Genomic DNA, 20,728 nt, shown 5'->3' with positions numbered 1-20,728 from the left:
GGTCAGTTCTCTTCATAGAGCAGGAATTTACACAAGGGTTATAAGGCTCAGTGGGGCTAATCCCTGCTAGCATTATACATCATCTGACAGTTGCCAAGGAGACAAGGATAATCTCAGGGAGACAAGATATGCAAGAAGGGTATTTATGGACATTTGCCTAATGGTGCCGGTGGAACGCACCAGAAAGTGATTATTTGAGTGCATTTGAAGCACTGTCTCCTCTATTATGAGTATGGAGGACTGTTGGTGCACAAGCAAAAAGATTTCCCTGGGATATGAAAGCAGCAGCAACCAGGCCTTTGTTTCAAATTTATCTTCTTGTGGCCTCATCCACTGTTGCGCAAAGGGGCAGACAAGGCTTTTGTGGTGTTGTGAGATGGCTGCCCATCTGCCTGTGCTCTGTGGCATCAGCAGGCTGTGTGTGTAAGTATAAACAAGCCATTTCAGTCTGTGGTGCTAACAAGCTTAATGAGAACTGTCCTCTTCGCGTGCTTGGAATACTAGCAGGTGTCTCATAAAAATGTCTTGCGTGTCAAGTGATGTGAAAGAGGGAAGAGTGGAGAGGGGGTACATATACAGGCATAGATGTGTGCTTCGGCAATGGTTTTCCAGCATAATCAGCTGTTTTCTCCTTCCCAATCCCCAGAGTGAGCCCAGTTGCACTATGGCCAGCTGGCTCTGGGTGCTTATGTCACATTCCTTGAGCTGTGGAAAGAGTTAATATCACAGGCTACTTGGTATGTGAGTCTGAACAGGCATTTTGGTCAGATTAGGCTGTTTTCCCTGACCTGGGGTGGCTTATACCTCTGCTTAGTAGATTAAAAGAAGCAGGAGAGCTAATATTTTCATTTGAACATGCTTGGAAAGACTTCTGCATCATCTGTTTTCACATAGCAAAATATTTTGGTGGTGGTGTGTTGCCTGGCATTGACTAGGGGCAGAGATTGATGGAGGAGGCCCATATCTGGATGAGGAGCACTAAAGCTGTGTGGTCGAGAACTATCCCACACCAGGCAATTCTTCCTTCATGAGTCTAGGTGGGGCAGTGACCTGTAATGAAGGGAGAAAGGCTGCCTGCCTCCTTCTCTCTCCCCCAACACGACCTTCTCAGTCTGTGGAACTTTCTTGATGGAGGATTATAAGGAATGGGAAGACAGAAGGAATTTTGCAAGCTTTCAAAGCCTGGTGCAAATAACTCTTTTGCAAGGGAGGAGCTGCTGAAAGCCAGGCTGCAGCTGATGGGCTGTGTCTCCTGGTGCCAGAGTTAATCTTGGTAAGCAGCTCTGAGCTGCTGGGTTGGATAATGCCTGGAATGGAGGAGGCCTCTTCATCTGAAATAAATCAACCTGTTAATCCTCTGTAGGTGGGTTTTGAGGAGTTGTTTTAGATATTAATTGGTGGCTACAGTCTCACAGGTTTCTACAGTGGCACCTGCCTCCACTTCAGGAGGTTGAAAGAAAAGTGCTTCTTGGCCTGTTTCTTCCAGCCATTCAAGAAAATGGTGTGTAAGGAATGCTTCTGCCTGCCAGCAGTCCTGCTTTTGGATGGCACCGGGGTCTGCATCCAGCATGGGCCCCCTGTGAAGGCAGGGTGCTGTCTGGGAGATCTTGAGGTCCCTGTGTTGTTTAGCTTTAAAAACACCAGGGACATACAATTGCATCGGGCAGGGGAAAAAAAATGATGCTCCCAAGTGTGTACTGTCATTTTCCACCCCTTCATCTGGGCTGAACTCATCCCTCCAGACCATGAAAACAAGCCAGACGAGCCTGGGCAGGTTAAATAGTGGCATTTTAGGGGCTGTCTAGCATTGACGGAGATAAATAAGGGGTAGCTCAGCAGGTCTTGGGGGTAGTGGTTTTTTACAGCAGAGGCTGATAAAGCAGCCCAAGATTTGGAGACTCCTCCTTGTCTGCAGGGTAAGGGCCTGTGCCCATGGCACCAGTGCTTTCAGGCACAGAGAGGCCCCAGGAAGAGGTGGTAATATTAATGAAATCATCAATTTCATAGCCCATTGCCTTGAGCTCTTAAGGCTTTGAATATTTATTAGTCTTGACTAAGATGTCTGTTCCTTTTGCTAAGGTAGGGAGGGAAATAAAGAGCAAGAAGCACAACGCTTAGGAAGAATTTGTGAACAAAGTGAAATACAACATCCAATAAAGCCTAGGGAAATAAATTTCTCTGGATTAGCGGCAAAACCTGCAGAAATAGTTTGAGTTAGCAGATTCCTGTGCAACTTCACAGCCGATCAATAGATGTTATTTGGACAAATATCACACTGCTAAATTCTACAATCACTTCTGAACAAACACGGTCATTTCAAGCTTTCTTGTTTGGCTTCATCTAAACATAAATCTGCTGTGAAGTGCAACTCTCCCAATATGTGAGTCTGTTCAAGAGCTTGTGTTCAAGCTAAGGTAGGAACATACTTCTGAATAATCCCCTGTTTACATTTGTTTTCACCCCTCAGTTACTTTATGCCCGTGTAGAGTGAAAATGCAAGTCTGTTCCAAAGCCTTGGAGATCACTTATTTCTTGAGTACTCCTTCAGGCTTCTCAGCCTCTTTCCATCAATATTCATAAATTGCAGGAAGACTTTACCTGATGTTACTGAAAGTCCTGCCTGTGTAAGAGATGGAGAAACCTCAGAATGCTTCTGTCAGATTTGACTTTGCCTAATCTGGTCAAATTCTTATCCTGCAACTGATACAGATTGCCCTTTATGTAAGCTTAAACTCTAATGGAGTATATCTGCACTACCTTAAGGATCATCCAGTTCCAATCCCCCTACCATGGGGTGTGTTTACTTGTTCTGAAACTCTTCACCTGCAAAGGCTAATGGGATTATGGATCTCTTTTGTAAGTATAGATACTTCCCTCTAGCAAGTCTTAAGGCTTGTACCTGCCTTGTTACCCTGATATGAGCAACAAATTTGCTGGTCTGTACTTGAGTTGCAGATGACTTTGGTTTCCTTTGATCTGAGCTTGTAGGCAACCAGCTAAAATGGTGCTGTGTTCAACAAATAAACATGAACAACTTGGGCTAAGTGGCTGCCAAGTGGAAGAGCTTTCTAAGAGCACCCCTGTTACTACAAAACTGTGCCAAGTATGGAAGTGGATTAATGAAGAAACTTCCAAAGATGTAGCAAAAAAGAGAATCACAAGGCTAAATTTTCCCCTCCTGCTGCACTGAAAGTGGAGGCCAAGCTAATCCCAAAGGAACTGAAAGATAACATGGTCGCACATGGGCATAACGAACAAAACTTCAGAGGCAACTACCAGCCTGAGGCTGGAGATAACTTAAGCTTCAAGTGATTTTTGAGATGTATCCAGGAGGACAGAGAGACTGAGGGACAAAAGGGAAGGAGGAAACAACAAAGGCAAAACACAGTGCTGTTTGGGTTTTTTTTTGGGTTAGATGAACTGCCCAGTGAAACTAGTAAATGGTATTCAAGAGGCAAATTCAAGGGAGCTGGATGCTTTAGGTAACCTGTGATAGCTCTACATTTACTACACATCTCTATCACTGTGCTAATCTTGGTACAATCATAACCAGATAAAACTATCCCAGTAGTTCTTTCTTTAAAAGTGTTCTTGATGTGCTTTAACACTAGAACCTTCCAGGGAAGAACAGTTAGAAGATAATGAGAACAGTTCATGGAAATGTTCTCCATGCTTCTGATCTTGCCAGTCCCTCACTCAAACACTGTTGAGGATCCTGGCCATGAAGGAAATCTGGTGCAAATCTCTGCAGCTACAGTACTAAAACTCTACAGGCAGATACCTAACAAAACTGTTAGGACAATCTGTATCTCCTCAAATTGAAATGCTCGCTTGGTCTACTTATGAGCAGCCTTTTATCCAAGTCCCTGTCAAGCAGGTCACTTGATTTATGTCCTAATCTGTCAGTTGCTTCCTGTTGCACTCTCGCCTCCAGACAGCTTCTTGTTCCCATCTCTGGTGGCATTTCCCATCCCCATGGGTGGTAATGCCAAGCATAAGCCAGTTCTGTACTGTGTTGCAGCATCCACCAGAAGTCAGCAAGAGAACCCTCAAAATAAACTGTTTTTTCTAAATGCCATTCTAAACAAAATGTTGATTAAACTGTAGGCTGTTTTGCAAGGGGCCTCTATGATTTCATGGATAATAAGAGCACCTAATACAGCTGGCAAGAAAAAAACTCTGTGTAGAAGAGACCTCCCTCTTGAGCTATTGTCTACTAAATTGCATCTAGGAAAAGTAATCCTGCTTAGGAAAAAAAAAAAATTCAAGACTTTCATTATAAGGTGTGCAGACTTTATAACCCAAAATGGCTCTTTAAAGATCAAATGCTTTTAATTGAGTTTTTCTTATGCAGATATTTGCAAGGCCTTCAATCATGTTTAGCTCTGGTTCTAGCTGGCAATGCAGTGGCTGGATGCAAACACCTTCTGTGTCCTACTTTCTAGAATCTCCTGAAGGAAGTGTTTACAGCAAGTGTGAATAAGCAGAAATATTATGAAAAAAAGTCTTCTGCCCACGGGTTCCTACCTCTGAGCTACTGCATAATAAGACGATCCCTGTAAACATAGAGACCTGGACCCAAACAAAATAGCCACTTGAAATTTTTAGTGCAAGAGGGGAAGAAAGGACTCATTCAAATTTCTATCTCCACACCCCAAAACAAGTTCAACTTCAGTTTCACGTTGGATTCCAGCTTTCAGATATTCATGGCTTAGTGATACTGCTAATGTTTCAAGCGGAAGCCTTGCAGAAACTCCCAGAATCTGTCCCAGAACCACATGCTAGAGGTGAAAGCTGGGCTGTGAGCTGGGCTCAGCAGAAGTGCAGGGAAAGGCAGTGTATGGCTGACTACTAGGTGCTTAACACTGATGTATATTAGTCCTGGATTGTGCTCTGGACAATCATTCCTTGCTGATGTGCTGCCCAGGGCATGGGGGGCAGGCAGCCTGGCTCTGAGCGACACCTCCAGAGCCCAGTCTCTGCTGCTCCATCCAGGTACCACAAGCCTCCCAGGATGAGAGATGAGCTGTACGCAGCATGGAGGTTAAGTGGCTCTGGCAGATAATTTCTGTTGTGCTGTGCTCCCTGAGCTGGACTCACAGCAGGGAATGCATTGTGCCAAGCTCTGGCAGCATCTTCCTTGCGTTGGCTGATCGACCTGCTCACAAGGGGCTCTCTGTACCAAGGAACTAAAATGTTTATATTTCCCCCAGCAGGCTCAAAAGGTCATTGTAGGTGATATAGACAACAGGCTGCCTTGGGCTGGGAGATCTCCAGAGTGCTCCTGGGGGAAAGCATTGCTGTCAGCAGGGGAGGATACAGGGAGATGAAGTGATAGAAGCTGGAGATGCATCCGAGCAGCGAGCCAAGCCCATGGGGGTGGCAGACAGGCCTCTACCGCTCGCCCGCCTGCCTTGGACGTCACAAGTGCGTCTCCCTGCGTGTCTGCTGACTGTCATGGCATTACAAGTGGAGAAATCACAGCTGGTTGCCACAGCAACATCATCAGCTAGGACTGTAGTGTTCTGTCACCTAGCAACCAGCAAGGGGTCCCCCAGGGTTGGTGGGGTACCCACTCCACTGCCCTGGGGGAGGATGGAAGGTCCCACCCCGTCCCTGGGATCAACGGGTGCTATCCTTTTTTTCTCATGATTTTTGTAGTCCCGCTGCCTTAACAGTAGCATTTATGTTTACCTTAGTAGTATTTTTTAACCCTTTCCCTAGGGGAGGGCTTTACACTGTGGCTCAGTAGCAGTGTGTGTGTGTACAGCTTTCTGCCTGTGTCCCCAATGATCACCAGTATTTAAACCAAATGATACATGGGTAAAAATCTTCTGTGAAATAGGTGGGTGTAAAATCTTCAGGCAAGCTCTGTAGGGGTGCCTCCCCATCTTTGCTCAAATTACTACTTTAGTGTTTGCTGCATTTATACCTCAGCGTCCAGATAGCCCTGTTCCATCTGGTTCCTAAAACCCTGGGTGCCTTAAAATGGGGTTAACAGGCACTGTAAACTTGACCAGACTCTCAGCAGAGCCTTTCTCCCAGATGGATGGTGGGTGACTGCGACTCAGCAGTGACCTCAAGATGTTTCTTCATTACCTTCTAGGGCACTGAATCATTTCATTGAAGGACTTTGCAGGCGAGAACACGCAGCTGCAGTCACGTCCTATATTTACAGCTTTAGCGTAGAAAGCCTCAGCACTTCAGTCCTGATGTGGCATGAAGCTGAATTATTAACAAGTGCTCTCTGCTAGGGAATAAGCAGCTGATGAGGAACCTTTCCTGCATGTGTACTAATCAGTATTCACTGGATGTCTGGGGATCTGGTTACATGATGCTGGGATCTGCTGATGCTCCAGAGCGGCAGGGAGCTGGAGGGTGCTTCATCTGGTTAATGGGAAGTTTGCTGGCTTCAGTGTTTGGCTCTGTCCTGTGCTGGTATCTGCTTTCCTCATCCTACCCGCTTAACTAAGCGTGCCTTATGCCAAGCACAAAGCCATATGGGAAGGTCTGCCTGCCTACCACATAGAGTAGACAGGACAAGCAGGTACTTCAGCCCCTTTAACAGGAAAGGATGCTGCCTTTCTCATGCAAGCTCCCCTCTCTGTTTAATTTAGGCTGCTCAGAGGTGATTGGGATAAAGATCTGTTATGTACAACTATTAAGTAGCTTGACATGGAGCTCTTTGCAATAAGCCAGTCCTTACTGAGTAGCACCAGTAAACACTTTGCAAGACAGCAAAAACTAGAGGCTTTGTATGAAACATAAATTAAGCTGAGTGACTGATCTGCACTAGTGGGGCAGTCATAAGAACTGTTCTTGAACCTAGGTCCACTCAGAATCCCCTTCTGTTCAAAAGCAAATCTCCTGAAGCAGTGCATAAGCTCAGCCTGCCTCTGTGCTAAGCATGGAGTTTCCCAGTGTACTCTCCCAGTCTATTGGAATCAACTTAAACATAGAGGCTTGTAGTAAGCATCTGTACAGGCAAACTAAGGAATTAAAGACAAGTTAACTCATGGTGTAATGGCTACAGATCTCTGGCATGGTAAAAGCAGTGAATCTTGCCCAGCACAGTTGTTCCAGTAACTTTTTTTCAGTGATTGGACTGGTTTTCTTAAAGCCAACATTGTTCCAATGCTGATAAACCCAACAAACAACCATTCAGAAAAACCTTTTCAAATCAATAATTGACAACAGAGCTGCCTCTCGGGTAAGCATGCTGTTGACCACAAAAGGATGTATTTAAAGTAAAAGTGATTTGGAATGGAGAATATAATATGGCCAGCTCATTCTTGAATAACAACTTCTCTCAATCAAAGCCAGGCAGTGCCTGCTGGTCTCTGAAGCCATACTGCACATTACAGCGTGAAGTTAGAAACTAAACCCCTTCAACTGAACTATTACTGAAAGGAAGGTTTTGTGGCTAGCAAATAAAACCTCCTTTGGAGACTTGTGTGCTGGCTGATAATTTTCTTGCTGTACCTGAGAGATTGACTGAAACACCTCATTCTTTATTGCAATACATTGGCAGTAGATGCTGAGTGAATATAAGAACTTGGTGATTGAGGGCCCCTCTGAGGGATGCCACGGACGCTGAGTGCTTCCCTCTAAACAAAGAGCTATTTCAGCAGCACAAGATGACACGTTGTTTCCTGCCTCTGAAAACAGATTTTTCATTGCAAAAACTACCTGAGCTTGACATCGTGAAATTAATTCCCTATGCTCTGTGTACCATAAGAGAAGCCCAACTGAACTGGGAAGGATACGTCCTCGCCCAAGCTATGTGCAGCAAACAGCTACAGGAGCCTGTTAGCAGGAAATGTGTGGGAAAGCCATCTGGTGAAGCCACTTAAAAACAGTGTGAAAGTATTATTTTTTTTTTCATTCACTTCCTGACAAAGTAGTAATATGTTGCATCATTATAGGATTGTTATTATTTGCATTAGTCCCAAAGAGGTGGGGACAAGACTCTTGTTGGGTTGGGTGCTGTGGGCACACTCAAGAGACCTTTTCCTGTACCCACTGTCCCCACATTTTATAACCTAAAAGGACAGAAAGCATAGGCTTTATTTTTCCAAATGGGAAACTGAAACAGATGGGAGCTGGAAACAGAACATGTAATAATTCCCAAGCCACGACTTTCTCAGCAAAACTGACTCCTATATGTTATCTTTGAACACTCGATGGTAAGTGGTATGTATTATGCCTCGACAAACTGCTCGCAATGTGCTCTGCAGTTCTTCTAGGTAAAAATCATCATTTGGCTTGGTGTGGACACACTGCTGAGAGTTACTGCATGCTTTGCCGTGCTGAGGCAGGGGGACAGAAATCAAATCAACATGCAGAGGGGATTTTAATCATCACTTAGCAAATTAAAATATAAGGTTACTGTGGAGATCTAAAACTTGATCTCTGGCATCTGAATCATGTCTTTCACTGTGAGCTCCTGGTCCAGCCCACCTAATTTCCCCATGGTTTAATACTGTTATAACCCCTGGCAGTATCTCTGTTCTGCTAAGAGCAGAGAACCATACCAAAGGCTGTATTTCAAGAGGAGTCAAAGTTCCTTATAGCCTACTTACTATTATTAGATATGTAATGTTTGCCTATATCATCTTGTCTGAAGACCTCAATTTTATGAACCTTATTTTAGCCTCCTGGCAACTCTGAGGCAAGGCAGTTATCCACATTTTTAGAGACTGGAACAAACTTAAAATCCCTATACTTGAGTTTTCCTTATCAGCCTTTGCCAGAATTGAGGATGGGTTTTTTTCAGTCCTCTGCTTTAATTGCAAGACAGATTTTTAGGTCCCTTTGCTATCCTTGTGTGGGTGTATGGGAGAATGTGCTTGGTCGGTTAGCATTTGTATCTGGTTTAGGTGGAAAAAAGTATGTGCTTGGCTTGGCCTTTCCTCTGTGGGGAAGGCAGGGTTAAAACAATGTCCTAAAGCTTAACTAGCTGCTGAAAGAATATCACAGCAGCAGCAAGGAGGAGGAGTAGGGTGAAGGAGATGGTGGAAGCTGCTCTGCTTTGAGGTAGAAACAGCTGAAGCCCAGGGACCCTGGAAGGAGCAAGCAGGACCACGTGGGCTGGTAGCTTGCGAATCTGAGACTGTCATTTGAGATATAGAGCCTAGTGCCCAGGGAATAGCTTCCCCAGGAGAGAGATGCTCAAGCATTGTGAAATTGGGCTATGAGGTGTTAATTGCTAAAAAGTGTAGAAATTCAAATTTAAAGAGCTAGTACCTACTAGTGTAGAATGACTCATACCAGAGAGAAACCTTTCTTTCTGTGCTGTGCACAAAGCCCCTAGTAGGACATATAGTGTAGGATGGGGCAGAGCTGAGGCTTTTATTGCTTTATTCTAGATTTCTCATAACCCTCTGCTCCCAAACAACTCACTGTGATGCAGAATGTGGGTGCAAAACACAGAACCAGGAACACAAGGTTACCAGCCTCAAAGTTCACAGAAGCTGTAACAGCATTTCTTTGTAAGGTTTGTCTTCTCCCAGCGCTCGGTTCATGCTCCCTAGTAAGATTTCAGCCTGTGGAAATATGGCTGTAGGCAAGCACCTCCACGCAGCTGTATTTGTCCTTTTTTATTTAACAGCAGCAGGAGCCAGAACTATGTGGGTGCAGGGTTTAAGTGCTATCACTCTCTCAAAGATTGCGTGCATAACCTCTTCATAATAAGAGACCAGGCAAACAGAACTGCAATTGCCCTGTGGAGCAGCAAATGTGGAATGCTAAGCACTCAATAATCAAGTGCTAATGTATTACTGAGATTTTTTTTTCTAAAGCCTCAACCAAAGCCCTGGGTATAAAACAACAGACTGTTCCCAACTCTGTTTTGATTTGCCCAGATTCTCATAACTCTAGGAAGACCATTTACACTGTTGCTATATCCATTCCTGTGCTTGAGTTACTAGCAAGTTCTGGCCAGGTGACAAACTCGATGAGTGCTGAATTATGCCTTGACAAGCTTAAGTTAACCTACCTCCACCTGTCTGCCTCATCTGTGCTAGAAAACAACAGTCCTCCAAGCTGGTAGTAGGGCTGGGCTGGAGCAGGGAGGGCAGTGCCAAGACTCAACTTTTTCCCAGGATGTGGTTATTCTCAAGTGGGTGGAGGAGGACTATTTCTGGTACTAACATGGAGTTAAAGGAACAAAACCCATGCTTAGACACTGCATGTTGGCAGACCAGCCTGGTGGTTCCTTGGCAAAAAGTTTAGTTGAGCATCAGGGCTGTGAGAGGCTCCTGTAGCACAACTGTCATGTGAGAATAATCTCATGCAGTTTAAAGCCCAGAGCAAGCTGTCTTGGTTTTCTTTTCCTGTCTTCTAGACTAGTATTTATTTGTGCTTATGCTGGGACCATAACAAGTCTTAGATTTTGCAGCTAGTGATGGAAATCGTGCATATGCAGAAAACTGTTCAGGGTCACCAAATCTGATGGGAACCAATTTCTTAGCCCTGGATAAGAAACCTGACACAACAAAGGAGCTCTGTGAGGGCTTGGGTGGAATCTCATATCTGTATTGTATGTGAAATATGCTCTGTTCAGAGATTAGGTGAAAGATCTTCACTAGCTCATCTGCCATACTTGGAAGATACCGCTAGTAAAGATCCTAGTCTGGGGTAAGCAACTGGTGAGAATAAAATGCTTTCATCTGGTGGAGTAACTGTTCTCAAGCACTAAAATTATGGTTTGTACTAACTGTCCCGTAGTTAGGAGAAAAACGAGGTTCTTAATTCTAGAAGACAGGTTAACTTCTGGGGGAGGAGGAGACAAACTGTTAAGTCTTTTGCTGTCAGAAAGAAACCCATGCTGGAAGTATTGAGTCAATTACGCTGATTTGTAGCAGCCTTGCTATAAATCCTGTTTCATTCAGAGGCAAGTTAAGCTCTTTGCTGAAACATGCTATTTCAAAGAATTTCAGTAGGTTCTCACACTTCTAACCATGGCAAACTTATCAGCAGGGTCACACCATCTTAGAATGACATGGTGCCTTGAATTCTGCAACATTAAAGCAAATGTGTATCAAAAAAGAGAGACCAGCAGAAAGCCTTTCACCTCACTGACAGGTTTTTTTTCTTGTGTGCTACATTTGTTCAGCCTATTTGTAAATTAGAAACAGACTTTCTAAATCAGTTTTAGGTATAGAAGCAGTCGAGACACATCTATGCAGTAAATGACCTCTCAATGCAGAAACAACTGTTTTGTCAATGAAATGCAGCACTCCTCAAAGGTGGAAAATTTGGTTTAAAGGCAGCATGTTTTACAGGGACACCTGTGCAATCTAATGCAGAACGTTTTGGGGTTTTTTTACCTTAAAGAGGATGCTCTCCCGCTCATTTGCCTGAAAGGTTGTTTATGGCAGAGCTGTGAGCCTCTCCCAGGACTAAGGTCCTGCCCTCATCGTGCTGCGGTAACTCACCCTGCTGAGCTGGTCCAGGAGTCTTTGGTTTTGTTCGGAGAGTTCCTGGACAGCCCGCGTCTTCTCACGGTCGGCTTCACGCAGGTGAACTTGCTGCCTCTCCAGTTCGTCCTGCAGCTGCTTCACATCGCTTTCCAGTTCAGACACCCTTCCTTCCCATTCTCCTTCTTTATTCTCAAATCGCCGCCTCAGTTCGTGTTTCTCTTGTTCTAGGTGCTACATAACAGGAGGAAGAAGAGGGTTAGGAAGGGAAGGATAAAAAAAGTGAATGCTGCCTCCTTTTCCTCCCCTCTATGCTTAGGGCTGAAACCTTTCCTGTAGGAAAGAGAATGGTACTGGAGCATGACAATTCCATGGAGGTGGCAATGCCATGTCAGGGCAGGTCACTGGCACTAAACTTGCTTTCCATTTCCAGCAGTTGGCCTGTCCTTGGCCTCTGGAGATCAGCATATTGAATTTTTACTGAAACAACTGCCAAAAGAGTAAAGCGGGCTGCACGTCAATAGGTGGAATAGGCAGGTCAGGCAGGCCAACTGATTTAGCACAGCCTAGCTTGACTCCAAAGCAATATTTCAGTTTGCATTGGCATAGTTCTTTTAAAAACAGCCTTTACAGAAGCTGTATCCTTACTGCTGATGAGGAATCTAGATGAGGCATCTCTCTTGTCATATGGGTCTTACAAACAACAGTTGAATCATCTATCCATTTGCTCCTCTATCCCTGACCTAATTAGTTGTCTGGTAGCTTAATAGTGCACAGTAACTCTATTGTTTGATGCAGACTGCTCTGGAATTGCAATGGATACAATTAAATAGGTTCTGTAGACATGGTGTACATGGATGTTCTGGGCTGCAGGTTTTTTAGAAGCCCCTCTCGGTTCTGGAGACTCTGCTCTGCTTAGGACTGGCTGGGAAATAAGGGACAGCACAAATCTGGTGGAACTTCTGCTTGTTTTACAGGCTCAGTTAAATGAGGGCTTGACTGACACAGAGCTGCAAATCAGGTCAAAACAGATTTATCTTGTGCCCATTTGAAAAAATCCCAGCTCTGAAACTCTGAGCTTGAATTTCCCCTGGTGACTGAAGCCATGCACATACTTGCAGAACAGACTGGGGACTTGGGCATGTCTCGAGACTAGCAGGGAAACCTGAAGAGCAGGAGCCCTCTCCCTGTTAGCTGTTTTCTGTCCCCCAGAATAACCTGCTAATACTCTCTCATTCACCAGCCTTTTAGGAATGTGTCCTAGCAAGGAACCCACTGGGCCCAGAGCTGGCAGCACTCGCCCGTTTCTCCCAGGGCATCATCCCCCAGTGAGCAATCACCATGGTGCTTAGGATAGGAGCGGAAAACAAACCTGCTAGGAGGAAGAGAAAATTGCACTGCATTTCTGTGAAGTGCCTTTTTATTGCTTATTAGAAACACAGGCTGTGAGCTGGCTGTTTCCCCTGGGTGCCTTCTGCTGATGACACACAGCCTCCTTCACTGGGTCTGTGCTGCTTTCCCGAGTAGGTCTGAATGTCAAAGCTCTCCAGTACTCCAGCAGCCCTCTGGCCTGTGCTAGCACTGATATTCCACCTCTTGCTTTGCGGAAGATGCCATGTTTTCTCTTTCCTGATCTTATCTCCAAATCCTTTCGTATGCTTCTTCCAGCTTAGTGTAGCAGCACCCTGCTTGTGTTCTTCCAAATCTTTTGCAAATTCAGGACTTCCTGAAAAACCCTCAGATGTGAGGGAAGGCTGATTAAAAACACAGGCCCAAAGCGAAAGTATTCCCCTATGTTTCAGACACCAAGAGTGAGCACCCCTTGCAAATGAGAGTACTGAGTATTGTTATAATAATTTTGAATGCAGTAGATAGGTATGAGATCCCAGGCCCATGACAACCATTGCAAAGGAATCCTGTTTGCAGCCTTAAGCGTGGCTAGAGCAGCCACAATTTCACTTTTAGCAGCACACTGAAAATGCTGTCTTTTAAAGCTTAGTCTCCTTCCCTGCTAAGCAATGTTTAGAAAGATCCAGGGCCTTCTCTAAATGGAAGATGAAACTTCAGCCTGTGGAGGAGCAGTGCTGCAGATGAAGTTCCCCAGACATACTCAAATGTGATTTAGAATCCACTGATAAGCCTTGTCAATCATTTAAAAACCACTTTAGTCCTTAACTGCAAAAGAAAATCCACACTACATGTAGCTTCAATAAGCAGCAAACACAAAGGCTGGAGCCAGAGGGAGGTGACGGATATCAAGTTTATTCCCTTGTGCTAGAGAAACCAGAACAGTGCAGTGAAGCACAGAGAGGCTGTTGCAAAGAGGGAGGATAAACCAGACAGAACACGCTGACCCATCCCTCCTGCCTCTTCCTCTCCCAGCAGCCAGACCCCTTGCCTGCTCTCACCCCAGCACCTACACAGGTGCAGATCTGGATAGTGGTTTTTTGCAGGTCTTGATGGCAGGGCAACTGGCTGCCCTCACTAAGGGGGTTTCTTGTTTCCCAAGTGTCTCTCCATCCACCAGCTGCTCGCTGATTTTTACCTAGAACTGCTTTCTAGAAGACTTTCTTCTGAGAACAGCTTCTCTTCAACTTAACTGAGCTGGGCTGGTCTTTCTTTAAAGAGGTTCAGAGCAAGGGGGAGTTTCCCAGCTGATGAAGAGGGTTCATATTGCAAAATGCTTGGACATTCTTTATGTCAGAGGAACAGAGGTATTAGCTGTTTTAATCCCTTACAGATGGTAAAAGTGACTAGGATCACATATCAGAACTTAGTACAGGACATCAGTTCCATGATTAGAAATAAATTTTAATTTTAGGCTGTGAAGAGTTGCCAGATTAGGTGTATGGCAGGGATACTGAACTTCAGGAATGAACCCACAAAACTAGAGCCTCTTTAATCTGGAGGCAAGGAGCAGGCCAGCATATTGGCTGTTGGGACATGGAGAGGCTTCAGTGAGCTCTCCTCCCAAATGCCACTTAACCATCCCTACGTTGGGTGCAATTGTCACCAAGGATCTCATCTGACACTTTGCTTCTGGTTACCATCAGAAAGTTCTCAGCATAGGGAAGGAGGCAACAGATGTGCGTCCTTCCTCCCTGCTCCTACAAAACTGAAAAGCATATTGTGAAATTTCATTCATTTCATTGCAATCAGGACGAGGCCAACAGTTAATGTGCAGAGGCTAGGATAACCAGGCTGGTGTTGTAGAAGATTACTGTTGAAGTTTGATTTTTTTTTTAAATTATTTTTTTGTGTGTCTGTGAAGGAGCACTATCCTAGATCTGCCAAACCCAGCGGAAAAAAAATATGACCCTTAAGCAGTAATCTGTTATTCAACTGGAAAGTTAGAACAATAGTAATGGGTGAGAAGATGTAAACAATTGGTTGCACTCACCATCCCTTCATTCACCTCTGAATGGCCCTGAAAGAGCAGAAGTAAACATTTGGGGGATGTGATTTAAATTACTATCCAGTAATTGTTTTCCCCCCTCTCCTTTTCATCTTCACATTTCGCAGACAGCAAGTGGTATTTGAGACTCCTGAACTCCCTGACAGGCAGCTCAGCGAGTACCTAACTTGTGCATTTTTCCTTTAATGGTAGGAAAGGTTCTACTCCAACTCACCAGGAAAACCACGTCAGCACGACACCACATAACGTCTGTTCTTGCTTAAAGACCAGCCTGCTAACATTCACTCTGGCAAATTTTGATACTCTGGGGAATTTTAATCTGATTAATAGTGCCGCTAAACGATTTGAGCAAATGTCACCTTCACTGTTGTTTCTCTCAGAATAGTAAATGCAGGAAGGTTTCCCTGCAAAGAGGAAGGGATCAGCTAGGGTAAAGTGCTAAGTTGAATAATGGAGAGGAATTTTGTCAGGAGAGCAAAGGCCATACAGTAATTTCACAAATCCTCTTGAACCTGAGAAATTTAAGCCTGTGAGGATAGAACAGAGGAATGTGCAGGACTGTGCAGGAAGAACTGGCCTAGGGCTGTGACTTGAAATTTGAATGTTAATCCAGCGCTGTTCGACTCTCTCCAGAGAGGCGAGAGCGGCTTTTTCTCAGCTTTCCAAACAGTATCACTTGCTGGGAGAATTAAAATTGCAAGAGCATCCCTGAGAAAGGGAGCGGGGGAAATACTGGCTCTCTTGCACGAGTTATTCCAAAAGAAGCTGCCTGCACAAGTCTTTTTCTTTGTAATAACAGCTCTATTTCGTCCTTAGAAATCAATAAATAGCTCAATCCGCTGAGTTCCTGGCAAAGCGCTCTCTCCAGATCCCCGTAGGTGTTTTGCAGAGCAACCGGCTGCCGGAGCCGTATCATCGGGGCTAATCTCCTGCCGTGCCTAATGCCCTGGCCGCGGCGGCTTAAGCGCGAGGGTTCCAGAGGCTCCGGAGCTCTGGATAAATTTAACTTCCGAGGCGTTCCCGAGCCGAGCCCGGCGCACGTCTCCTCGCCCAGGCGGAGCCCCGGCCGCCGCAGGGAGGGGGAACAACGGCCGATAATGCCTCCCTTGGGCCGAAAAGCCATTCCTCGGACTGCCCCCGCTTCCCCATCGCGGCCGTGGGGAAGGGGAGAGAGTGGGGGGTGGAGGGGGGTGGGGGGGGGGGCGCTCACCTCCAGCTTGTCGGTGAGCTCCTTGTGCATCCTCTCGTACTGCCGGCTCATGTCCTGGTTGCGCTCCAGCAGCGCCTTGCCCAGCCGCGCCGCCAGCACCAGGTCCTTCTCCTTCTGGCGGATGAGCGAGAGCAGCTCGGGGTCGCGGGCGGCGGCGGGCGGCGGCTCCGGCGGGTCCCCGGCGGCGGCCAGCAGCGCCAGCTCCTCCTCCAGGGCGAGCTCCAGCGCGGCGGGCCCGGCGGCGCGCGGCTCCATGCCCCCGGCGCTGTCCGCCTCCGCCGGTGCTGACCCGCCGGCCGCCAGGCAGGCGCAGGCACGGCGCCGCCCCGGCCCTGCACGGCGCCGCCCCGCTCCGCTGCGCCCCCCGCGCCCGGCCCGCGCCTGCGGCTGCTGAGCGGGGAGCGCCGCCCCCACCCCCCCACCCCCCCCCGCCCGCCCTCCGAGCGGCCTCGGGCCCCGCGGGCCGGAACGGCGCCGCAGAGACCCCGCCGGGACCCCGCGGCCCTCGGCGCCGCGGAGGGGAGACCGCGCTGCTCTCTGCAGCTGCCGGAAAGGAGGTCGTGGAGAGGAGGGAGCTGGGCTCTTCTCCCAAGGGACAGGGGACAGGACGAGAGGGAATGGCCTCAAGCTCCGCCAGGGGAGGTTCAGGCTGAACATTAGGAAAAAAAAATTCACAGAAAGGGTCATCGGGCACTGGCAGAGGCTGCCCAGGGAGGGGGTTGAGTCACCTTCCCTGGAGGTGTTTAAGGGACGGGTGGATGAGGTGCTGAGGGACATGGGTTAGTGATTGATGGGAATGGTTGGACTCAATGATGCTGTGCGTCTTTTCCAACCTAGTGATTCTGTGATTCCTTAGCAAACGGTGAGCTTGTTTTACGTCAAGCATATGGGTTTACTTATAGCTTGCTCCCTTTCTGCAGATGCAAGTAGTGACAGAGTTAAAAACTGAAGGAGATCCTGACTGCTCTGGAGCTGATGCAGATGGGGTGAGTCCTGCCCCTGTAGAATCTCAGACTCCAATGGATGCAGACAAGCAGGCCATTTACAGGTGGTAATAAACTCGTTTTCTGTCTCTTGAAGGGTAGAGAATAAAGGATTACTTTTTTTTTTTTAATTAAGAAGTAGCTCAAAATCAGGTGACCTCTTGGCTAACTGTCTCAGTAGCTTGCAGGGAAGGAATGAGGTCAAATTGCTTTCCTCCGGCTCCTCCAGATCCCGAGTGGGGCTCTCCGGATCTTTCCACTCAGTAGTCCACCCCTAGAGAGCTGACTACAGCTTCCAACAGCCACCGGGGCTTGCTTTCAATTTCAGGTTGTTTAAGATGTTCCCGTATAAAATTTTTCTTAAAAGCAGCCTCAGTGAACCTTGGGAGTTGTAGTCCACTCTGCTGGCAGTGGTTCTCTCTCTCTCTCTAGGAGGAGGCTTGATTGGGGGCAGGACTTGTTGGTTTTTCAGATTAGGTTTTGTTGACTTTCTTCCCCTTTAGATTCAGGATTTGTTTTCCTTTTTGCCACGGGAGAGAGGCGGAGACAGAGTAAGGTTTTATATTGTCTCGTTTGCTGAGACTGTTTTTCCTCAATTTCTGATTATGCTTTGATTTCAAGCAAGGCTTTAATACTGATTGAACAAAAGCATTTTTAAGGAATGACTTTTGACTCCCAGGTGCTGCAGCAAGAAATAATGAATTTTCCAGCTTTTTCCTTTAGACCTTGCTTCCATAGGGCTTGCCTGCCTTCCTCCTACAGAGGATTCACTTAGATCATGTTCATCTGTATGCAACTGCCCCAACACATCAGTCCAACAACAAATGGTTTTGGCTGGTACAGTTGATGGTTGATGTAGTTTTCCATCAGGGCTGGCTCCTGCCTCGTGTCAGAGTCAGGGCCCTGGAGAGCTGCTGATTTATTCGCAACGGTTAAAACATGAATTGTGGGAATGCAAACTTCCCTCTTGCCATCTGCCACTGGGGCTTAGCCTTCTATGGGTGTTATGCCCCAACAGCCTGGCTAGTGGGACTTGTTAATACTTGACCCTTTTCGTGGCAGCATCGGTTAATACCAGTAGTGATTTTTGTAATGTGAGCACCTGCTCTCCAAAGACCAGGCAGAGACCTGCTACCTCGTGCCACGCTGCCTGCCAGCATCCTAACCGTTGGCCATTACAACCACAATTTCTTTTGTGCTGGTGACCCGGAGGTGGTGCCTTCTTTATCTCGTAGCAATTTCCCCAGGCACTGACTTTTTGCAATCAACTGACACTTACATTGTGGGGAGGTGGGACTCACCATACGGAGAGGTGATTTGAACAGTGCTGGCCCTTTTAAAAGAATCCCCCTGCCCTGACATGGGAAGCCAGACTGTCACAGATTTGATCATCACTGTTTAAACAGAGGAGGGCGTTTAATATTTAAACTGATTGTGAGCACCTTCTGCTGGAAGCACCTACTACAACAAATGAAGCTTTCTGGTGTGATTAATGAAATCCATTGTGGCATTAATTTTCATTTCTAATGCTTCTTTCAGTGTGTAAAACAAAAAGAGATTATACCGAGATGGTTTTAATCCCCCAAACTAAGCCTGAAATAAAACCCATTGCTGCAGCTTTTAGGACAGAGGAGGGGAAAAAGCTGTTGCCTGGATGGAGAGAAGCAGCAGACATCTGTACAACTGCAATGCTCATCTGGGGCCTATTGAATATAAACCATAACGGTGTTATCTGGAGCAACCTTGGATTAAAGCTTTGTTCACAGCATGACCTGTATTAACTTCCAATTTAAAAAAAAAACCATTGTCCTGTGGATTCAATTATTGATTTGGTTTTTTCAGGAACATATTAGGTTGCTGTTTTTTAAAACTCTTGTGTGTTATTTTACTAGTATTTTATTTTGTATGTGTTATCCCAATCAAATACCTATGAAAAATCATTGAGAATACAACAGCGCAGTTTCTTTACAGTTAGATGGTGGCATTATCCTTTAGGATCCTAAAATGTGTTTCAGCTGAGAGCTGGGGCAGTTGCTGTGTGTAGGTGAACACCGTTTCTGCTGCTTTTCCCCTAGTTAGGCTTGGTTATGTCCTTTTGGAGAATATCAACCTAGAAAAAAAGAATGAATTAAGGGAAATGAGTCAAATACGAGTTGTTTGGTTTGTTGGTTTTTTTTTAATTTAATTATGCTCCTCAAGCGTAAGGTGAGACTTCACTACTCAGGAACTGTGAATAGTGGGTAGTTCTCGTTGAGATCGAGATCAAGCATTTCAGGAGCTGATGCTCTCGTAGTGCAGAAGACTCCTGTGTGTACGGTGCAGGTTATCCTCCAGCATGGAAGTCACCACAGGGATGACCCTTTCTGAAAATGTAAAAACGCCAGGCTGATTTGAGCACGCAGGGACCTGAGAACAAGTGGCTGATGCAACTGATGTCATCACATAACACTAAAATGTCACCTTGTCCAGGACATATGAAGGCCTTCCCTGTCATATAAGGAAACAAGGATAAAAAGAAAGTATTGGTATAAGACAGTGGTGTAAGATGCCCGTCAGAGCAGCAATCATTCTTTTCTTGCTCAGGTGAAAATTACAGGGCTGTAAAAGAAAAGCAAGTAGCAAAAAGTTCTCTCCTGTATGGGGGAAAAAGGACAGCACTGATTTTGTGGCTGAGTAATTTCCTCTTCTTGCCTTTTACCATCCCACAATTACCCAATTCAGTAAATAATCTATCGAGATGGTTGGAGAACTTAACTCAAGGAGCCATTCAGGGCAAACTGCCAGTGGTGCAGTTCACACTGCTAGACAAGTTCCTAAAGGAGCAAGATGCTGAAACAGGGAATCCAGCTTAAGCTATGAATATGGCAACATGTATTGTCCTCCCTAGAGGGTCAAGGAGAGGTGAACTCTAAGGTGTGCAGGCTCTTCAAGCCCAATGTCAAGTATATCGATAAAACTGATGATTTGAAACTTGCATTCTGCCTTCCAGGGGTTTCACTGGCTGTTTTCTTCACAAAGGAAGGGTGGCAGAGGGTCTGGACCTTTGGTGGTAGCACCAACAAATACTGGAGTATGTAGGACTCCGTTAGTTAAGCAGGTCAAAACATCTTTCACACATCAGAAAAACCGCAAGTCCAATACATGTCCAATCAATATTTTCACCTTGGCTGTGAGGGCAGCACTTGGAAAACAAAGGATGCAAGGGATCATCCTTTTTTATTTAGAGTAAGGGGAGAAAAAGGTGCATTGCAGGAAAGCTGAAGCCATACCTGTAAAAGGAGATTATTGTCCTGTGCTTTTAAAGCTGGCTGTGGTGAGCGAGGAATTCCCATCACCATCCTTAATCTTCTTGTCAGTGGGCTGACAGCCTTCCAGGGGAGGCGGCACAAGCTATCAGGTTCCTTTTGCCATGCTCTTTCTCTCTCATCTTTTTGAATGATTAATTGCTTTATTTTTCTCTTTGCTTTACTGCACTTCATTTCTGACAAATGTTTTGGTTATTCAGGTTGTTTGTGTACCATGGTGCTGAGGTGTTTCAGTGTATCACAGCCTCCTGCTGCTGCGAGAGAAGCAGACAGTCTAAGAGTTTGTTCAGAGTTTGCAGTTAACGAAATGAATAATTAAAGGAAATGCATGTCTTGCTTTCGAAGCAGGCCAGAACTGCAAAGCCAGAGTCAAGGCTCATGGGTGACTGTTTTTT

The 20,728-nt window shown here is 45.9% G+C and overlaps 1 protein-coding gene across 1 annotated transcript in view; it reads right to left on the bottom strand.

Moving 5' to 3' along the window:
- Window positions 1–20,366, bottom strand: part of BICDL1 (BICD family like cargo adaptor 1) — a 50,684-nt gene extending 30,318 nt beyond the window's left edge. The window contains exons 1-3 of the mRNA XM_069871251.1: window positions 20,298–20,366; window positions 16,046–16,588; window positions 11,439–11,654 (exon numbers count right to left, since the gene is read on the bottom strand). Of these exons, the coding sequence (XP_069727352.1) occupies window positions 11,439–11,654; window positions 16,046–16,588; window positions 20,298–20,366 (828 nt within the window). The remainder of the gene's footprint in view (window positions 1–11,438; window positions 11,655–16,045; window positions 16,589–20,297) is intronic.
- Between the last annotated feature and the right edge of the window lie 362 nt (window positions 20,367–20,728).

The sequence above is a fragment of the Phaenicophaeus curvirostris genome, chromosome 17 (genome assembly GCF_032191515.1).
Source record: "Phaenicophaeus curvirostris isolate KB17595 chromosome 17, BPBGC_Pcur_1.0, whole genome shotgun sequence".
Classification (NCBI taxonomy): domain Eukaryota; kingdom Metazoa; phylum Chordata; class Aves; order Cuculiformes; family Cuculidae; genus Phaenicophaeus; species Phaenicophaeus curvirostris.
Note: the sequence above shows the minus strand (reverse complement) of the source record. Positions and strands in the feature narration are given on the sequence as shown.